The sequence below is a fragment of the Nicotiana tomentosiformis genome, chromosome 7 (genome assembly GCF_000390325.3).
Source record: "Nicotiana tomentosiformis chromosome 7, ASM39032v3, whole genome shotgun sequence".
Taxonomy (NCBI): domain Eukaryota; kingdom Viridiplantae; phylum Streptophyta; class Magnoliopsida; order Solanales; family Solanaceae; genus Nicotiana; species Nicotiana tomentosiformis.
In genome coordinates, this window is record NC_090818.1 from 38,290,862 (window position 1) to 38,311,721 (window position 20,860).

Below are 20,860 nucleotides of genomic sequence, written 5' to 3' on the forward strand. Positions count from 1 at the left end.
TTGTGCACCTACCCATGCCACCACAACCCAGGTAAGCATATTAGCTCGATCCATACTGAAGATCCTCCCTTTTATTTTTGCCGACAAGCCTTAGGACCAAATTCCAACCTCTGAATTCCTATATAAGACTTGATTCTAACATACGAACATCGTATCAATCTCCACAAGTTGAACCCACACATGATCATGCACCCATGATGACATCACACAATGCACCGCATAACTCATTTGCCCATGGTAACCTCCTCCAAGCACAACAACTGCAAATTCACTGACCCGATGCCCGTAGTATACTTCATAACCCATAGAAGCCCGGTCTTAGTCCTCACAATACTGCAAAGATGAAAGGGATGCGCATGAACTCATAACCACCCGCCAAATCAATAGCTCACGAAGTTTCTCCGCTTGACAAGAAATGTTACCTCATTCTGAACTGAATAGTGACATTCTCTCTTTAATATACCTTACATAAATCCGATCGCACCGATTTCATGTCCAATAATTTTGTGTCACCCAGTACAAGCTGCTCAGGCGATAAGCCACCTCGAATACTGACCAAAATCTCATATGATGCCATTAATGCGCCAACAAGCTACAACTCGAATATGACTCATAAGGAAGAACGAGCTCTGGAAAAGAACTACCCAACCCATATAACGAATAAAATGACCAAACAGATGCTATGAACCTTTCTCAGAGAATGAGAAACAAAGTACACAAAAATAAGTATAGGGAACCGTACTCAACATCTTACTGTTGCGGCGTGCAACCCGATCCACACATGACACCATTGCGGCGTGCAACCCGATCCAAACATGACATAGTTACTGCATGCAACCCGATCCAAACAACATACCCGTGGCGGCGTGCCACCCGATCCACACATAACAATAAATAATGAAATACCCATCAAGCCATAATGCTTATACCTACAAAATACCTGAATATCGACCACAAGCACGCTAAGTGTAAAAATACAACCATGGGGAGACGGATAGCGTTATGCGCTACAAAACACGAGCTCGACTAATATGCAATAACGACAAGCTACACAAAACTACAACAGACGTGCGAATAATCAAGTCGTCTCATAACCCATATGGCATATTAGAGTATTACAGAGAATAGATGACGACACGAGCAACATCCAACACCTAAAGACTCCTCCATAAGCAGTGATATGCTAAATAAACACATCTGACCCAATGTAGAGCATATAATTCACATTAGTTCTAATAACGGACCTCAAGACGGTTCCGATCATCCTATACTGGGCCAATAACCTTTCAAGGATCCATAATGACCTTATTCATGACACATAAGAGTAGCCGTCAAATCCGGAATAAACTCCCACAGTTCACAGCCAAAGTAACAGAGCGCCTCTCATTCATAACCTCTCCCATTGGCGACAGTGTCAAACCTCCATACCTGATTTAAATCTCTAACAACCTAACGACTAACACGTAATGCCTATACGATCTTCTCGTGGGATATACCCCCACAACCTTCCGCACCAGGTAGTAAAATCTAAACATTAATGGCCATCGACCATGCTATTTCTATAATACTGGCCAAGCATCCGCATTTCAATACCCAACACTCCTACCACAAAACAGACCATCCTCAGGTTGTCCGAAAATAGTGCCAGCATATTCCGAACATCTGAAATCTTCTCGTGCTCCTCCGAGCTCGTGACATTCTTATCGAAATCGAACCTTAACCTTGATCCCAACTTCCCATTACTATACATCTCACCGCGCATATCCTACCGCTATGCGAGAGTCCAAGAATTTCATCACAACCCCTGAACCACCAGTAGAATAAACACTTCATCGGCTAGAACCCCTTTCACTCCATTTATTTCAAAAGAACAGTTACAACACACGACCGAATTCCCATGACCACAGAAAATGCAAACCTCCAGTCGTAGTCTAAACTGTCATAACTCTTCTGGAACCCATCTACACATCACATAACCATCAGAATCAAATACCTCCAAATCAATCAATTCATGGAGGTTGTTAAGCCCGCACGTATAGCCACAAATCACCCGTATATCCTTAACAAACCGAAGGAACTGATCATTTCCACCACCATGCTAGTCTAAACCATTGTTAACTGGCCCAACTTCTTCCAATTTACTCTGACTTGCCCGCGAAATAATAGTAGCTCCATTCAAACACATAACAGACCACAAACAACACTCATACCTAGTAACCCAGATCACAATACCATATCGTCTCAATACCCATGAGCCATCTCATACCCTCCTTTGGCACTCAATAGTATTTCCAACTGATACACCCATTCTGAAAGACCTCCTGCCAATCCGAAGTTGTTTCTCCCATTTCTCTAACACTGCACCGTAGACCCGATGATAATGTAGAAATTCACCAAGCATTCTTCACACTCTCCTGCAAAACTTGATCCTCAGCCACCTAATGAACCCAAAGTCTTTAAACGACGTACCTTAATTCTTGCACCCACTAGAACCATTATTAAGAGTCACCCACTCTAACCTGGTCCCGAATACATAACCAACCTCTAGTGCTCTGCTAGCACATGAACACTTTCAAAGAAGAAACCGGATGAAAACCTTCCCTTATACATCACATCCATAAAAAGCATAAATTTTGAGTCATCCCCATCACCTGCACATAAATCGATAAGGCAAAATGTAACAAATATACGTCAAATTCCTCTTAGTCATAACTAATGCACCAATAACTAGAAACTACACAAGCACACTACCACGTGCCTCTCTAATAGATGGTGGGCTCCTCCACTTAGCTTTATGCTACAACCACCTAGTTCCAGACCCCACAACGACCTCTTCTTCTTCCTTGTTACCATGGTCCCACACTGTTGCTCAGTCAAGTTTCTCATAAGATCTTGTTGGACTAATCATAACACATCCCGAATTATCCGCCACATCCAAAACTTCCTAGGCATAGAAACCACCTCATAGATTATCTCCTTCGAGCCATCAACACTGGAAACGCCGATTCGGTCCTGAAGTCGCAACACACAACCATCTCGAATAACTTCCTCTTAGGTTCCATCTCACCACACCGCGCCCATAGGAAAACAAATAAAGACCAACATGCCAATGAGCCTAAACGTATTCAATCAAGGACGGAGACATCACGATATTAACAAGAGTTCTACCAAATTCGGAGATATCATATCTAGACCGTAGACAACACAAATACTGGGTTGAAATGACAGAACACCCCTCCATACGGCAACAATAACAGCCCACTCAAATACGCAGAGAAAAACATCATGCACCACATCTGCGGTATCATTACAACTCCTCAATGCCCAATTGATAACAAGCACTCAATATCTTATAAGAATGAATAGAAAGGAAACGAAGGCATAAGCCTCAATGGAATCAAATCGCACGATGAGGAATCAAGAAGGGAAATGCTCGTAATAGCCCTATAGCCTCTCAAAGATTACTACAGATGTCTCAGTACCGATCCGCAAGACTCTACTAGAATTGCTCATGAATCGTGAGACCTAAGTGAACCTAACACTTTGATACCAAGTTGTCATGACCCAAATTCTACTATAGGCTGTGATGGCGCCCAACGTCGCCGCTAGGCAAGCCAACGGTGAACTACCAACTTAATTATTTATTTTATTAATTTTAAAATCATAAATCTTATTTAGATAGAGAGGTTAATGCATTAAAATAAATCATAGTTAAGTACAATTTAATTAAAATAATAAGTAAAAGTGTATCAATGTAGAACAATCCATAAATAAATTCTAGAAAACTCCCAAAACCCGGTGTCACAAGTGCATGAGCATCTACTAGAAGGTACATTAACAATACAACATCTATCTGGAATACAAGTTAGATGGAAAAATGTAAATAAATTATGATGGAGACTCTGTATGCTGCGGGTCATAACATGGGATGCAGCTCACCGTACAGTCCTTGCAATAGCTGCGCCTTTGCGCCCAGAAGACCACCAAAAATATATACATGTACAAGAAGTGCAGAAGTGTAGCATGAGTACGTAAATCAACGCGTACCTAGTAAGTATCTAGACAACTCCAGAGAAGTAGTGACGAGGGTTCGACATCGACACTTACTAGTAGTCCAATAAATTAATTAAAGTAGAAAGTAAACAATTATGAGGTATGGTAAATAAATAGTGTAAGCAAATATAAGTACGCGGTACGATCCTCCTCTGAACATTAAACACAAGCTCTCAATTATCGTTTACCTCATCATACTATATATCGTAAATCAATTATCGTACTATATATATATATATATATATATATACCCACGAGATAGGTCGTCACAACTCAAATCAGGAAAACTTACGGATACACTAGCTTCTTCTTAAATACGCACGATTCTGCCGAGGCGAACGACCCAATCCCATACGAATATGATACTGCTGAGGCGAACGGCCCGATCCCATAAGAATATGATACTGTCGAGGCGAACGGCCCGATCCCATAAGAATATGATACTACCGAGGCGAACTGTCTGATCCCATAAGAATATGATACTACCGAGGCGAACAGCCCGATCCCATAAGAATATGATACTACCGAGGCGAACGACCCGATCTCATAAGAATATGATACTGCCGAGGTGAATGGCCCGATCCTATAAGAATATGATACTGCCAAGGCGAACAACCTGATCCCATAAGAATATGATACTTTAACGGGTCCTTGACCCCACTCACAAATAGACGTGTGAGTATGAAATTTAAGGAAGCTTTTCGATGAAAAATCACAGCGCGGGAGAAATTCGTAAGGGAAACACAATTATTCCGTGGCTAATCAAGTAGCTCGTCAAACCTCTACACTAGCTTGTCTATCACTCTAACACCTCAAACAGAAATGCCCATCGATCTTAAACTAGTCAAACAATGTGTAATTTAATCAAAATATACTCCAATGCTTATAATTTAATAATTTATAATAATTCTCAACTCCGCTCTGTCACGACCCAACTTCTCTATTAGGTCATGATGGCGCCCAATGCCGCCGCTAGGCAAGCCAACGATGAACTGACCATGCGATTACTCTTTTAATAAGTTTCCAAGTAATTACATTCCATTTATTAAGAGATTAAGGAGTGAAAAATTTAATAAAATAAAATGAAGGCAACTGGGTGGAAAATATAGTGACATGAATACTCCAAAACCATAAAGTCTACTAGTATGTGTGCCAAGACCTGGTGTCACAAGCGTATGAGCAACTAGTAGAATATACAAAACTTTAATTATTGTCTAAAATAAAGTAGACAGAAAAATAGATACAAAAGAGAGACTCTAGGAACGACTTAGGAAGCAGCTCACTACTAGGCCTCAGGATAACGGGGGTGCGCGTCGGTATGACCGTCAGATGCACCTGCCTCAGATCCTGCACGGTTAGTGTAGAAGTGTAGCATGAGTACAGAAATAACATGTACCCAGTAAGTATCTAGTCTGACCTCGAAGAAGTAGTGACGAGGGGTCGATATCGACACTTACTATGGGCTAACAATAAAAATACAGAAATTCTAAATAAGCATGATTTGGGAAAATAATAATAATATCTCAATAACAAGTAGGAAATAGATAATTCTTTCACTAATGGTAAATCCCAAGTTAGTTTCTGTCATATATAGTTCTAATCTCTCAAGCCATAAAATAATATCGAATATAAATAAGCTCCGAGTATTATCACACACGATTATGCCAAGGTCGTACTGTCTGATCCAAAATAATGTGTATACTGCTGAGGGTGGAGCGACACGAACCATAGATGCATATATTCTACTGTTGAGGCATTCGGCCAGCTCCATAAGAAGAGAGGATACTTTATAAACATTCGGTTTAAAAGCTATTACAAGGCTAATACACAAAGAAGCACAATTTCTATTAACAGTCAAGCATCTTGCCAAAACTCAAGTAAGTGGAAGTCGGTCTTTTACAATTCATTTATCAAGTTCCAATATAATTTAGGCACTTTTAATTAGAAAATAGGGTGCAAACATTACAAGTATTTTATGATTTGGTTCCTAAACTACCCAGACATAAGCATAATTAGTAGCTACGCATGGACTCTCGTCATCTCGTGCGTACGTAGCCCCCACAATTAGAAACAAATAGTAATTTAAATCACCTATGGGGTAAATTCCCTCTTACAAGGTTCAGCAAGAGACTTACCTTATCTCAAAGCTCGCTTCCGATCCACAAATATGCTTTAAATCCTCAAGTCGGTGCCAAACAACGCGAAACTAGTCAAATGTTGTATAAATTAATCAATACATGTTCAAAAGTTCGTAATCTAACTATAAGAGTGATTCCCCAATCCCCAATTGGAAGATTTTCTAAATTTCATCCCCGGGCCCACGTGCCCGGATTCCGAAATTTTTTGAGTAATTGTTACCCATAACCTTACGAACTCAAATATATATTTTTCATCCCATTCCATAATCATTTTCGTGGTTAAATTCTATTTTTATCAAAACCTAGATTTTTCATCTAAACCTAAAATTTTCACAATTTTATATGTTAAAATCTACCCATAATCTATGTATTTAACTTACATTGGATAGAAATTACTTACCTCCAATAGCTAGGTGAAAACCCTCACTCTAAGAGCTCCAAAATCGCCTAAGGAGTGCAATAAATGAACCCAAAATGGCCTAAGTCCCGTATTAAATGGGCCTCACTTCCTCCAGCATCTATGCTTATATGGACCTGGGGCCGCATCTGCGGCGCTGCACCTGAGGAAAAGTCATCGCAGGTGCGGTCCTAGCCCAGGTTGGCTGACTCTGCTTCTGCGGACGGGCTCCTGCTGCTGCGGTCCCGCTTCTGCGGAAGGTGGAGCGCATCTGCGGCCTTCTCGCACCTACAGACTTCTCCTCGCAGAAGCGAGACCACTTCTGCGCATGCTCATCCGCTTCTGCAGACCACTGGCCAAACTACTTCTGCGGCCAAGAGCTCGCACCTACGGTCAAAAGCTCACAGGTGCGGGCACACCAGGAATAGTGCACCGGCAACCCCTTTTGAGCTCTTACTCGATCCATGCAACGTCCGAGTAGCACCCGAGGCCTTGTTCAAACATACCAACAAGTTTGTAAATATGAGACGGACTCGCTCGAACCTTCGAAACGTGGAAAACAATACCAAAACTAAGAATCACACCCCAAACCAAATCGAATCAACTTATGAACTTCAAGTTCTTCCGATTTGCTCCGAACACGCCGAATCAAACTTAAACTACTCAGAATGACACCTAATTTTGCGTGCAAGTCTTAAATCACCTTACGGAGCTATTCTCAGGCTCGAAATCCCAAACGGACCTCGATAACACCAAAGCTTACTCCAAACCAAATTTAGAGTACTTTAAAAACCTTCAATAAACCAACTTTCAATTCTTGGTGTCGAAACGCTCCCAGGTCATCCAAAACCCGATGTGAACGTACGCCCAAGTTCAAAATAATCATACGAACCTATTGGGACCGTCAAATCCTGATTTTGAGGTCATTTACTAGAAATGTTGGCCTAAGTCAAACTTAGCCCTTTAAAGCCAATATTAAGGAATTGAGTGTTCCGATTTCAATCTGAACTCTCCCAAATCCGAACTAACCATCTCCGCAAGTCATAAAACAATAAAAGAACATACATGAGTCTTATTTAGGGGAACATGGATTTAGAAAGCAAAACAACCAGTCGGGTCGTTACACGCTCGAAAAGTCAACAAAGTCAACCCTCGGGCCCATATACCCGGATTCCAAAAAATTTCAAAGATAAACACTACACATAGTATCACGAACTCATATATATAATTTATTTCTAATTTCATGTCCAATTTCGTGGTCAAAATCCAAAAATATCATTTCTAGGTTTTCTTCCAAAAATTTCATAATTTTCCACAATTTTCATGTTAAATCCTTATAGAATCCATGTAATTAACTTACAATATATGGGAATTACTTACCTTGCAATAGATGATAAAATTTTTGCCTCCAAGAGCTCCAAAAATCGCCCAACCAAATGAAAATATAAGAGGAATGGGCTAAACCCCAAAATAAAGTCTTAATAACAACCTCAGATGTCGCATTTGCGAACCCTGGCAAATGCGAAGAAATGTTTGAAATTGCGAACCAAGGCAAAAATTAGCCAACTTCACAAATGCGAAGAAATGTTCGCAATTACGAACCAAGGTAAAATTGGCAGACATCGCAAATGCGAAGAAATGTTCGCAATTACGAACCAAGGTAAAATTGGCAGACATCGCAAATGCGAAGAAATGTTCGCAATTGCGAACCAAGGCAAAATTGTCGCAATTGCGAACCAAGGCAGACATCACAAATGCGAAGAAAAATGTCGCAATGATGATACCCGAGCACCAACAGTCAAATATTTGTTCAAAACCATTCCGAAACATGTCCGAAACTCATCAGAGCCCTCGGGGCTCCAAACAAAACATCAACACAAGTCTAAAAACACCATATGAACTTGCTCGTACGATCAAAATGCTGAAATAACATCTAGAATCACGAATCGAATGCCAAAACACATGAAAATTACAATGAACTTTAAGAACTTCTAGAATTGCAACCAATCGTCTGAACCACATCAAATCAACTCCAAAATGACAACAAATTTTGCAAGCAAGTTCTAAATGACGAAACTGACCTATTTCAAGTCCCAAATCCAAAATATGAACCCGATATCCTTAAAGTCAAACCATGGTAAAACTTAGGAAAAATTTCAACTTTCAAACATTCGAACTTCGACGAACGCGTCCGATTCATACTTAAACATCCCGGAATGACGCCAAATTTTACGCACAAGTCCCAATTCACGATTCTAACCTTTTCCAAGGCTCGGAACCCCAAACGGACATCGATAACACCAAAATTCACTTCAAATCAAACTTAAGAAATTCTTAAACTTCCAAAATGCCAACCTTCCATAATAAGCGCTGAAATACTCCCGGACCACCCGATACTCAACCTTAACATACGCCCAAGTCTGAAATCATCAACCTTAAATCCTGATTTCGAGGTTGTTTACTCAAAAGTCAAACCTTGGTCAACTCTTCCAACATAAAGCTTCCGAATTAGGAATTTTCCATCTGAATCAACTCCGAACTTCTCGAAATTCAATTCCGACCATAAGTTTAGAAAATAAAGTAACTATACAATACTTAAAATATTATCAACAAATTTAAATAATTCAAACTTTTCGAGCAATATTTTCATAACAAAATAAATAGTTATTTTATGATTAAAAAATTACATATTTATCTATATAATATTAAAGAATAGTAGTTTATAATGATATAAAATAAAGTTATAAGTTAATGAGCCACATAAAACGTAATAAGACTATATATTAGATTAAAAAAATAGCAAAATTAAAGAAAATTATTAAAAAATTACTTTCAGAAATAAAAGGGAAAGACTATTTGAATTTGAGATTAGAAAGTTTTTAAAATTATGATTAGAATGCTCAAACTATAGAGTATAGATATAATTGAACTTATTATGTAGTAATTTTAATAAAAAGAATTAAACTTTTATATTAAATACAAACAGATTCAATTTACTTTATTTTTGAAAATAATATAAAATAATTATTATTACAATTATTAGTAGATTTATGACATATAGATATAATGTGATTCTATCCACTTTTTAAATTTATTTGATAAAATTAAGTGTAAATAAATAATTCTCAAAAATATTATTGATAAATTTATTTGATTACTATATGATATGTATCATTTGATTTTATATAGATTTGTTATATTTCTGTACACTACAATAAATAATAAAATAACAATTAATATTTCTTAAAATAATATGATATATTAGATCATAATATTATAAGATTAATATTCGGTCAAATTATCCGCGATAGCGCGGATTCTAATAGTACAAAGAGTGAGTGTACATGTTAAAGGACGTTTGTTTGGAATGAATAAATTAAGATGTTTATTTTTTAACCGTTTAACTTTTTGATGAATCGATTCATTCAGCACAAAGCGGTCAAATTTAATTTGTACTAACTCATAAAGGAATTATAATTTGTTTTCTTAGATAAGCAAGACTGCAACTTGGGACATTACGAAACACCAAAACAGAAAAAAACACCTGGAATTAGCTAAATTAAGAAGGGATATAAAATAAATTAAGAAGGGATATAAAATTTTATACTATTTGGCATTGACATGAAAATGGTATAAAATTTAGTCCATTTGTTATAATTGTCGGATTTCATTTGAGTTCTAAAATCAATGTTTGAAAGAAGTCTATTTGTCCATTATTTTCTACAATTATTGGAATACATGACCCATATTCCTACAATCACCCCTGTTAATTATAGTGCAAACGAAAAAAAAATACTACTCTCTTGATTGAAAAAATGACGTGTATAATTACTCAAGTACGGTAGACGGAAAATAAAAATGAGAGGGCAACCAATAATAATAATAGATGCGCTAACGAATGGAAAATGCTCAGGAGGTGACCAATTTTTCAAAGTAAAATGCAAAGTCAATAAATGATCACATTGATTTGATGAGATTTAGAAGAAATAAGTCATTATCATCACAACTCACAAGATATGAAAATTACCCCAAAATTTGAGAGTAGATTTTCTTTGAAAAATTGTGCACGGTATTGAAGAATCTAAAATTTGTAAATTACGTGATGAACAAAAGGACAATGAAAACGTGGAAATTATAGTGGAGAATATTTTAGTGACTACGACAATAAAGTTATTTTTTAACATGACGAAATCATTGACAAGGTACAATTTGTGCTGAAAATAATCTCAAGTTGTGAGTTACCATTAATATATGTATCACAAAAGGGTAAAATATTTTGTTCCAAATAAAATACAAAATTGTGTAGTATTCTAAACAGTGCATCGATATTTGCTGCTTCTAACTTTTCGAGAGTAAAAATATAGAAGTAATTTGCTTCAAGATAAAGGTCAAATTTATAGGAGGGAGAGATGTAGGCCAAAAAAAATCTTAGGGAGAAGTAATTAGGCAGAAATAGTACAGTTAAAGTTTATCGCAGACATGATTTTTAATAGGAAAGCGTGTCGGTTGAGGATCAGGAAAGTAGATAATCAAGCGTTCTCCTTATGTCTTCTAGTTCAATAACATAAGTGTTAGTATAATATCTTTTGATTCATAAATTATTATTACTACTTAGTATTTACTTGCTTCTTGGCGTCGACCTTTGTGTTTTTCTTGTTGTTTTCACTATTTGATGCATTTACTTCTTTTCGTTCTTTTCTCAATATCGAAAATAGCCTAATTATCTTTTGAGGGTAGGTGCAAGGGTATATCTTACTTTTCGCAAACCTAATCCTCTGGGTTTTTTGTTGTCGTACAAGAAAAAGAGGAAAAATGCAAATGCAGAATTTGTTTGAGATTCTCATTATCTTTAGACAGGTTCGTAGGGATTCGATTTTTAGCTATTGACAACATAATTTTCATTTTCATTTTACATGTTTCAAAAATGTCCACCTTTCGTTTCTCCTGCTTTAACACACATACCTGTGTGAATCTGCGGGTGTGTCAGCTGTAAATTTTCAATTACCAAAACACCCTTCAACCAGCTCAGTTACCTCAACAACCTATCCGCGTAATTAGTACGAAATGAAGCTGGCAATTCCGTCATTTCAAAAGTCCAGAAATTGACCCAAGCAAGTGTCTGAGTTTTAAATTCCCAATGCCTTGGTTGTCCAACACTTCCCCAAATCCCTCTGGTCCTTTTCGTCTTTTTCTCCTTGCCTCTTCCTCTCCATTTCTCCATATACCCTCGAGCTCCGATTTTTTCTCTGTTCCCTAAAACAGCACGATCCTTTCCTTATTCAATCTCAACCAAGCTTCTACAGCCAAAAGTGCAAAAACACCATTATTATAGCCGTTGAAGATTCTCAATCATAACGCTGTGCTTTTATTTCAATACCAGCTTTCTCCTGAAGGGAAATTTTTTGAAGACCCCGGCAGGTAGGATACCTTTCCTATAGATTATTCGCGCAATCATTTTTCTCTCTATGGCGTCTAATATGCCTAACCATCTGTTTTGTTCCTTTTTGTATTGGTATCCATTTTCAGGCAATCAAACTTCAGAGTTCTCTTCTCTTACAGGAAGAAATTTGGATTATTTTGCTACCCTTTTCCATAAGGTACAATTTTATAGGTTTTATTTCATAATAGATGTGCTTGATATATATATCTGTCAACGAACCTTTTCTGTTTTAAATTTTGTGTCTGGATTTTGCTTCACAGTGTGGTTGTTATGAATGGAGGATTATGGTGTTTTTGTGCTTCATTGAGATTTGCGCACAGGACCTGAACATTCTCCAATTCTTCCTCTGAAGGTTTCTCCCGAGGTAATGTTAAATTTCTCATAGATTTTACTGTAATAGATTATAGGTAAATCAAAGGTGATCGATTAGGTCTAGTCTAGATTTTTTCTTCTGCACGCGCATGTAGAGAATCGTAGTAATTTGTAATCCTTGTAATGCAGGAGCACGTCTCGGTCTTCAGTTGAGTTTGGTTCACTGTGTGCGCCCTCACAGTAGCTAACCCTGTGACTCACATTAGCTTACTTTATCATGTGAAGCTTAGCATGGTTTGGCCAAGTTTTTTAAGATCAGCTTATTTTTAGAATGGCTCTCCTCAAAATACTTTTAAAAAAGTATTTTTGGGGGAGAATTGTGATTTGTGTTTGATTATTTTATTTGAAAAAGCACATGAGTATATAACTAAGCTTTTAAAAAGTATATCTTATACAAAAGTACTTTTTCCCTATTAAAAGCTGGTTTTTTTTTGAAATTGAATTATTTGGCCAAATTTGTAAAATGAAAAAAAATACTCCTTCGTTTCAATTTATATGAATTTATTTTCTTTTTAATCCGTGCCAAAAATAATGACCAATTTTCATATTTAAAAATAATTTATCTTTATACAATAATTTATAACCATACTAAAAATATGTCCTTCATTTTACATCAGTTTCTATTTTACATCAGTTCAAGAAACTGAAGTAGTAGTCCTTTTGTGTTGAAGGAGAAAAAAGTATTTTTCACCAGAAATACTTAAACACTCTTCAATTTGTAAAGCTTGTCAAACAAACTATAAACCTTTGCAAAACATGTAACTTTGAAAAATTAATAAAAACATTCTTGGCTTAAAAAAAAAAAAAGAAGAAGCACTTTTGGCATAAAAGAAGGCCAGACATACCATTGGTAGTGGATTTTGTATTAGCAACTGAAATAGGGTCACGTGACTTGTACTCTGAGGAAACATTTTCTGGGGAATAGTAGTTTTGTCCGTTGGATTATAGTGAGCTCAACTATCGAGAAGAGTGAAATAAGTTCAACGGGCATTTTTGTACACCGTTGGATACGATAAATCTTTTTTACCACAGTGCAATAATGAAGGATCCACGTGACTTTTTGCAGAATAGTTAGTGACGTGTGATGAATTATGAGTCTATAACTGGGATATGCTACATGGCCCCTGCCTGTTCATGCGTGGTGACACGTCTAAAGTTTCAAATTTTTGGAAGGGCACTCGCTACTTTTCTCTACATTATTAATATTAATTTAGCACACAAACGTAGGCTTGAGTCCTGTACTCCGATTAATTTTTTGGTAGGTGTTGGTCAAAGAACATTCAAGTGTAGAAATAATTCGTCAAAACTCTGTGCAACTGTGTTATGTAATAGGAAATGCATGTTTCCTGATTTAATTTGGTGTGAATAGTGTGACCTCAAAGTCTTGCGTGAATGGAGGTCTAATTGTTGCATGTGGGGGAGGGGGAGGGGGACGGGGGAGGTCATTATCCATATTTCTTTTTCTTTCCTCCATCCCCAGGATTTTGGGCGGAGTAAAAGTTTTTGGGATAATTTCTTAGGTTTGTGGGCCCTGGCTAATCCTAATGAGGTCGGTAATCTTTGCCGTCCCATAAGGATCTTAATATGAATTATTTATTAACGAAGTTGTTTTCAATTGATAAGGTCAAAAGATTTACTTTTTTAAGAGTATTCAATTGATGGGAAAACTGGAAATTTATCATTATTGATTGCTAAGTATTATTTACAGCTCATTACTTCAGGAGTGTTAGAATTTATTGGAATCCCGTTGCACTTCGTATTGTTTATTAGGCGGGGTGTTAATTTACACTGATAATTCTGTAGTTGGTAGCATATTCATTCTTCCTAATTTGTTTTTGTTATTTGCACTGATGTGGGTTGTGCCGGGGGCATGTATTTGGCTGTGGGAAATTGGCGAGAAGGGCCATTGATAATGGAATTAATAATATACTTAAAGTTAGGCAGAGGCTGGTGACATAATAATTTGGGTCGAACCTTGCCCCTTCAATTATATTAATATATATTGCACTGAAGTATTTTATTCTCCCAGCTAATCAATTTATCCCATGCCAAGAAGCTGCTATCTAGTATATCTTTTATACTATATAAAAAGCATTCATGAACTTGTAATGTAGATGTGCCTTTTGATCGTGTCGTGTGATTTGAGATATTCTTTCAACTTTTTACTTTTTTCCTCTTATTCTCTGTTCATCCCTTCTTTTTCTTCCAATTAACTATACTTTTTGAAACTTTCTAAAGAGAGACCAGAGGGCAGTACTCAAGTAGAGAACAAAAAGAAATTCCAATTGCCTTTAGCTCCCTCGATTCAACAGTTAAAGTATGTTGCTTTTTTCTTTAGCTGTAACACTCTAAATCATTTGGTGGATAGTCGTTATGACCATCATTATGTTCCTTTCTTTCTTTAAATGACACTATTATTGGCATTGGCTGAAATGATCAAAATATATTGCTCCCACCTATTATGATCTAATATCATCTTCATATCCTCATTTTTGCTTCAGATGGATTCTGTAAATCGGTCTGCTGTGACCCCGAGTAAGAGCAAATTGGCTCGCACTTTTGCTAAGGTCCTGCACATTAGAGCTCTGACAGGAGGAACTCAGAAGCACAAATTCACTGAAAATGTCAAGGATGATGCAGTAAAGAATGATGTAGCGAAGAGCGAGCTACTCAAGAAAGCACAGTTCAAATCCTTTGATGATGAAGATGAAAAGCTGAGACAGAAAGCAGCTACAGAAGCTTTTCTTGCCAAGCTGTTTGCAAACATCTCAGCTGTTAAAGCGGCATATGCCCAATTGCAGTTTGCTCAGTCTCCGTATAACCCTGATGGGATTCAATGTGCTGATGAGTTGGTGGTATCCGAGCTGAAAAACTTGTCTGAATTGAAACAGTGCTTTGTGAAGAAGCAGTTGGATGAGTATTCCCCAGAAACCACTCAGATTTTGGCTGAAATTCAGGAGCAGAAAAGCGTTTTAAAGACGTATGATATCATGGGAAAGAAGTTGGATTCACAGCTCAAACTCAAGGAATCAGAAATTATGTTTCTCAGAGAGACATTGATCGAGGCTAATAAAGAAAACAAGCTGCTTGAGAAAAGGTTGAACTCCAGTGGACCGGTGTCTGCTCTGGACAATCTTCACTTTTCAAGCTTGAGCCCTAGCCATTTTATCATGTTCCTCCGGCAGACAATTAGGTCGATTCGAAGTTTTGTTAGGTTGCTCAGCAAGGAGATGTTAGCTGCTGGGTGGAACTTAGATGCTGCGGCCAGTTCCATCGAACCCGATATAGAGTTCCTGAAAGCAAATGACATATGTTATGCTTTTGAATCATTCGTTTGCCGGGAGATGTTTGATGGTTTCAATTATCCTAACTTTTCAATCTCAACTGAGCCCCTGCCCGAGCAAAAGAAGAGGCCAAGGTTGTTTTTCGACAGATTCATGGAGCTAAGATCTGTTAAACCAGCAGATTACTTAGCTTGGAAACCCAAATCAACATTTGCAAGATTCTGTCGTGCTAAGTACTTGAAACTAATCCACCCCAAGATTGAAGAGTCCATTTTTGGCAACGTGAATCAAAGAAACATACTCAATTCGGCTGAGTATCCGGAGTCAACATTCTTCTCGACATTTAGTGAAATGGCCAAGCGCATTTGGTTGCTACACTGTCTGGCTTTCTCCTTCGATCCCGTAGCTGCAGTCTTTCAAGTTAGCAGAGGGTGTCGGTTTTCGGATGTTTACATGGAGAGTGTGAACGAAGAGGCATTCTTGTCATGGGACGGATCACCTGAAACTGAACCGACTGTAGGTTTCACGGTGGTTCCAGGATTCAAGATTGGTAAAACTGTTGTTCAGTGTCAAGTTTACCTATGTTGACTAAGAGATGCAAATGAACCGTAGATGGTGAATTTAGGAGCATCAGATTGGTTAGCAATGGACCCACAACATTAAGGACTGAACTGGAGGGAACAACTTTCATATTGTTTTTTTAATGCTGTGAATGGGAGTGGGGAATCAGCATGGCAAGGCATGGCTTTTCAATAAAGGCGGGGTCGAAATATGTCTTAATATTGAAATGGGAAAGCGCGTTGACGGTTTGTCTGTGGGAACTTGTAATAGCGTACCAAACATTGTCTTGTATTATTCTGTTGTTTGTTTGGAAATGTATTAGTAGTAGTAGTAGTAATGTTTTGAAGTAGAAAAATCATTCCTTCAATTTTGTTAATATTAGGCGAGGGATGGGAAGGATCTTAGCTGTACATTATTCGATTTATCTGATTCGGCTCTTCTATATTGAAAATGATGTTTGTATTGTGCACGTTGGAGTGTTATACTACTCTATACCTGACGTAGCTTTATTTTCTTAAAATAATACTACACTTTGGTTTACAACCAAACAAGTAGCTTCCAAGTAATGTCCTTAAGAGACCTGAAATTTCTTTTCTTTTCTTTGATAAATAGAAACTTAATCAATTCAATTTGTACATCAATTTTAAGAGAAACCATATCCGCTACTTACATTGTATTTCTATTATGTTATTTATAGTAACATATTATTGTGTATAAATGTAGCCGGAAAAACCGGTGAAGAACCTCGTTTTTGGTTGAAGACAAAACCCGGCTGAGGTCACCGACCGGCCATCAGTCAAAAAGTGTGGATGATCCTACTAGGAAATTCATCCTTTTCTAGTTTCCACTAGCACCTTATTTTAAAGGCTGTCTAGTGGATTCCTACGAATTGTTTTAGGCCTCCTTACGTCCATTTATCAAGCTTTAGGTCTAAAATAATATATTGACGAAATAGTTTATAGGAAAAAATCTATATAAGTTATTTAGGTCCTGCATGATCCTAGTCACTAGGGCGTGAATTTATTGGATCCTTAATGTGGAGATGAAGCTTATTTAATGGATCTCTATAAGTGGAGATCCTTATTTATTGGATCTTCAAAAACCCTTCTGAAATTTCTGATATGTTGAACTAATTTTCAGGAAAAGTTGAATATGGTAGGGAAGCATTCTTCTAATTTTGTGGCTACATCTTTATTTCTACATTATACTATTACAGTGCCGAAGTCAAATATTTGATTGGAAGAGGGGGCATGCTTGATTGATTGAACTCAGAATCTTAGACTTCAAATTTGTGACATGTGTCCGCAAGTAGACTTAGTTTTATTTTATTTTCGTAGAGAGCTAATAGGAAGAGGAAAGAGTAAACTAGATTATGACTAGTAAGTAAGAGAATTGAATTTGTAACACTATAATTTGATTTGTAACCTCTTAATTATTGGATCATTTCAACAGAACCAGCTTAGTTTAGTGCAGATATTTAAATGTTGTTAATGTTAGGCCTCACTTGTAGTTTGCTTAGAATTTGGATATTTATTGGAAGGCATTCCATTCAGCAATTCATCGTGGTGCAAACAGTGTTTTAAAAGGCGTGGGTATAAGGCGATGCGTTTTACATATGCTTCAGCGAGGCATAAGCCCCATAGATATTTAATTGTTAATATTTTATAAAATAATATAATTACAGTAAATATTTATTGTCACACCTCCTTTTTTCCGAGGGGGATGGGGGAGTTTTTCCAATTTAAGTGACATTAATCGAAATAAGATTATTTATTTAATTCAGAGTCGCCACTTGGAATATATATGATGTCCCAAGTCACCGGTTTATTTTAAATCCCAAATTGAGGAAATTGACTCTATTTATGGTCCGCGAACACAGAAGACCGGGTAAGAAATTTTGTTAACCCGAGAGAAGGTGTGAGGCACTCCCTAGTTCCGTGATTTTAACACGGTCGCTTTAATCATACCTGGCTTAATCAATTTGTTTAATTACTTAATTTTATGACCTATGTGCGTTTTACCCTTTACCGCTTTTAATTATGGCGTTATGGAATTATCTTTGAAAACGGATCATATGTGTATAAATCCGCTTTATACAACGTGCTAAAAATCATGTCACACGAATGTGTGCACAATTAGTCACGCTTTATTAATTTAAGATTGTTCGGCCGAAGTTGCACGAACGGATACCTCGATTTAATTTAAGAAATCGTGATTATGTCACGCGAACGTGTACATAATCGTGATAATAAGCTAAGCCGCGCCTAAAAGTATTTCTACTAGTATTCAGTTTAACAATCGTAATCGTGTCACGTGAACGTGTACATAATCATGATAATTTGATTAAATAGTGCCTAAAAGCATTTCTACAGACGTTCATAGGTTGTTTACTCTCCTATACTTTATTCGAGATTAAAAATCTATAAGTTATGGACATGTGATTATTGTGCGTGATTTTTAGACTATTAGGGTAGAAACTTGGGATTAGATATCTCGCTCATGAGCAGACATGGGCCCAAAATGAGAGAATATTCAGCTGTTTGCTAAGCAGGCTCATTTGGAGCCCAATCGAATACCATATAAACAAATATTCTCATATTCAAATCACATGTAATCAATTGATAGACTATTCATGCTTCATCTGATAGATGCCTTGCAACAAATCATATAACAATAGGATAAATGGGGAAAGAATAACTGTTTTAAAGAACAAATTACAAAGCTTGCTATTCTAAGAGAATTGAACTAACTGAAGGTGAATCTTCATTTCAAACTTAAACATCAATATATCTATGTGCAGACTGCATTCGAATCAGTTTTGTCCAAAATAATTACCTTACAGGAGACATTAAAGCTGGATATTCATGAGAGTATGAATGATTAAATAGGCCATAAAGCATTACAGACCACTAAACAGGGTAACTCATAAACCAAAACTCAGCTTTATCACAACCACCAAATCTCAACAGTCCATTCCCAACTTGAACCCTTTGAGACCTCAAACCAAAGACAACCTTAGATTAATACATGTTTGACAAGTATTTCATATGACAAAACCAGAAAGTATTTGAGCAATTTTGACATGTACATCTGCAGGGAATCACTTCTAATCAATATGAAACTAAGTAAGACCAATTCTTGTTTAAGCTACACATTTAATATTGAATAGGAAAACTAAATCACAGAAGAACTCAGTGCAGTCGTGTAGTTGAAGCAAGCAATTAGCATACATAGAAAGCTTCTAACACATTTATTGACACTCAAATTTTGTTCATATACTTAAATAGGTACTGCAGTTGTGTAGCACATACCTGTTTACAGCAGAACCAAAATAAATAGAAAATAAGTCTCCGAAATTGGAAAAAAAAAAAGGCAGCAACAGGAACAAACTCAGGAGCAAAAAACCAACAAGAATAAAGAACCAGCAGCAAACGAAGCCAAGAAAACCAACTTCAGATCCCAGAAAAGATGAAAAAGGGAGCATTTTATATATATATATATATATATATATATATATATATATATATATATATATATATATATTTTCTCTAAAACTCTAAGGATCGAATTCCAGAAAGTTTTTCTACTCAAAATTGAAGAGGAAAGGAATGGAATTTCTAAAAAAAAAATGCAGTCAATTTTTTTCTAAAACGGTCTCTAAAATGAAGAAAAGAGTGCCAATTTTCAGAGTGTATTTTCGTGTGTGTCCAGTGTAAAATCTGCTCCCTCCCCTTATATAGAATATGTGAGAGCCTTATGAGGGAATGAAAATCAGGTACAAAAGAATCTGCCAGCCTTTTCTTAAACGGTAAAGGTCCAAATATACCCCTGTACTTTCAAAAATGGTCTAAGAATACCCCTTGTTATAATATTGAGTTATCTATATCCCTGCAGTCATACTTTGGGTTCAAATATACCCCTCATTTAAATGGAGGGACACGTGTCATCATCCTGTTGGCCACTTCTAAATATCTCCTAATTAATTAAAAAGAAATTTTCTAAAGTAATTTTTTTGTTGTTGTAAAGACTAGAAAAAACTGATTTTTTTTTTTACTAAAAACTGAAAAAAAAACGAAAATATTGTTTTTCCAGTTTTTACAAAAAACTGCTTTACAAAAACTGAAAAATGTTTTCTAAAACAATATTTTTGTAAAAACTAGAAAAAAAATAATTTTCTAAACAAATTAAAACTGAAAAAACCTGAAATTTTTTAAACTAAAAACTGAAAAAAAGAAAATGTTTGTTTTTTCAGTTTTTACAAAAATATTGCTTTAGAAAATTGCTTTTCAGTTTTTTGTTTTTAGTTTTTACAAAAAGAATAGCTTTAAAAATTATTTTCAATTTTTTTAAAGAAATATTTTTCTAAAAACTGGAAAAACATATTTTTGATTTTTTTCAGTTTTTAGTAAAAAAATATTCAATTTTTTCCAGTGTTTACAAAAATATTGCTTTTTAGATTTTGTTTTCCAGTTTTTACAAAAATATTATTTTAGAAAATGTTTTTCAGTTTTTTTAAAGCATTTTTTTTGTAAAAACTGGAAAAAAAAATATTTTCGTTTTTTCAGTTTTTAGTAAAAAAAAAAATCAGTTTTTTCCAGTTTTTACAAAAAAAAAT

The 20,860-nt window shown here is 36.3% G+C and overlaps 1 protein-coding gene across 5 annotated transcripts; it reads left to right on the forward strand.

The window, feature by feature from the left end:
• Positions 1-11,738: 11,738 nt before the first annotated feature.
• On the forward strand, positions 11,739-16,714 carry LOC104097945 (protein GRAVITROPIC IN THE LIGHT 1-like). 5 transcript variants are annotated; one of them, XM_018771398.3, is made up of 5 exons: positions 11,739-12,006; positions 12,115-12,185; positions 12,289-12,392; positions 12,530-12,634; positions 14,902-16,714. In XM_018771398.3, the coding sequence occupies exons 4-5, from the start codon at positions 12,632-12,634 to the stop codon at positions 16,270-16,272; spliced, it is 1,374 nt and encodes a 457-aa protein (XP_018626914.1). In that variant the 5' UTR covers positions 11,739-12,006; positions 12,115-12,185; positions 12,289-12,392; positions 12,530-12,631; the 3' UTR covers positions 16,273-16,714. The 5 variants fall into 5 exon arrangements, with proteins under 5 accessions (XP_018626914.1, XP_009602870.1, XP_009602869.1 ...); XM_009604575.4 differs by having other exon boundaries at positions 12,530-12,548; XM_009604574.4 differs by lacking the exon at positions 12,530-12,634 and having other exon boundaries at positions 11,740-12,006.
• Positions 16,715-20,860: the final 4,146 nt, after the last annotated feature.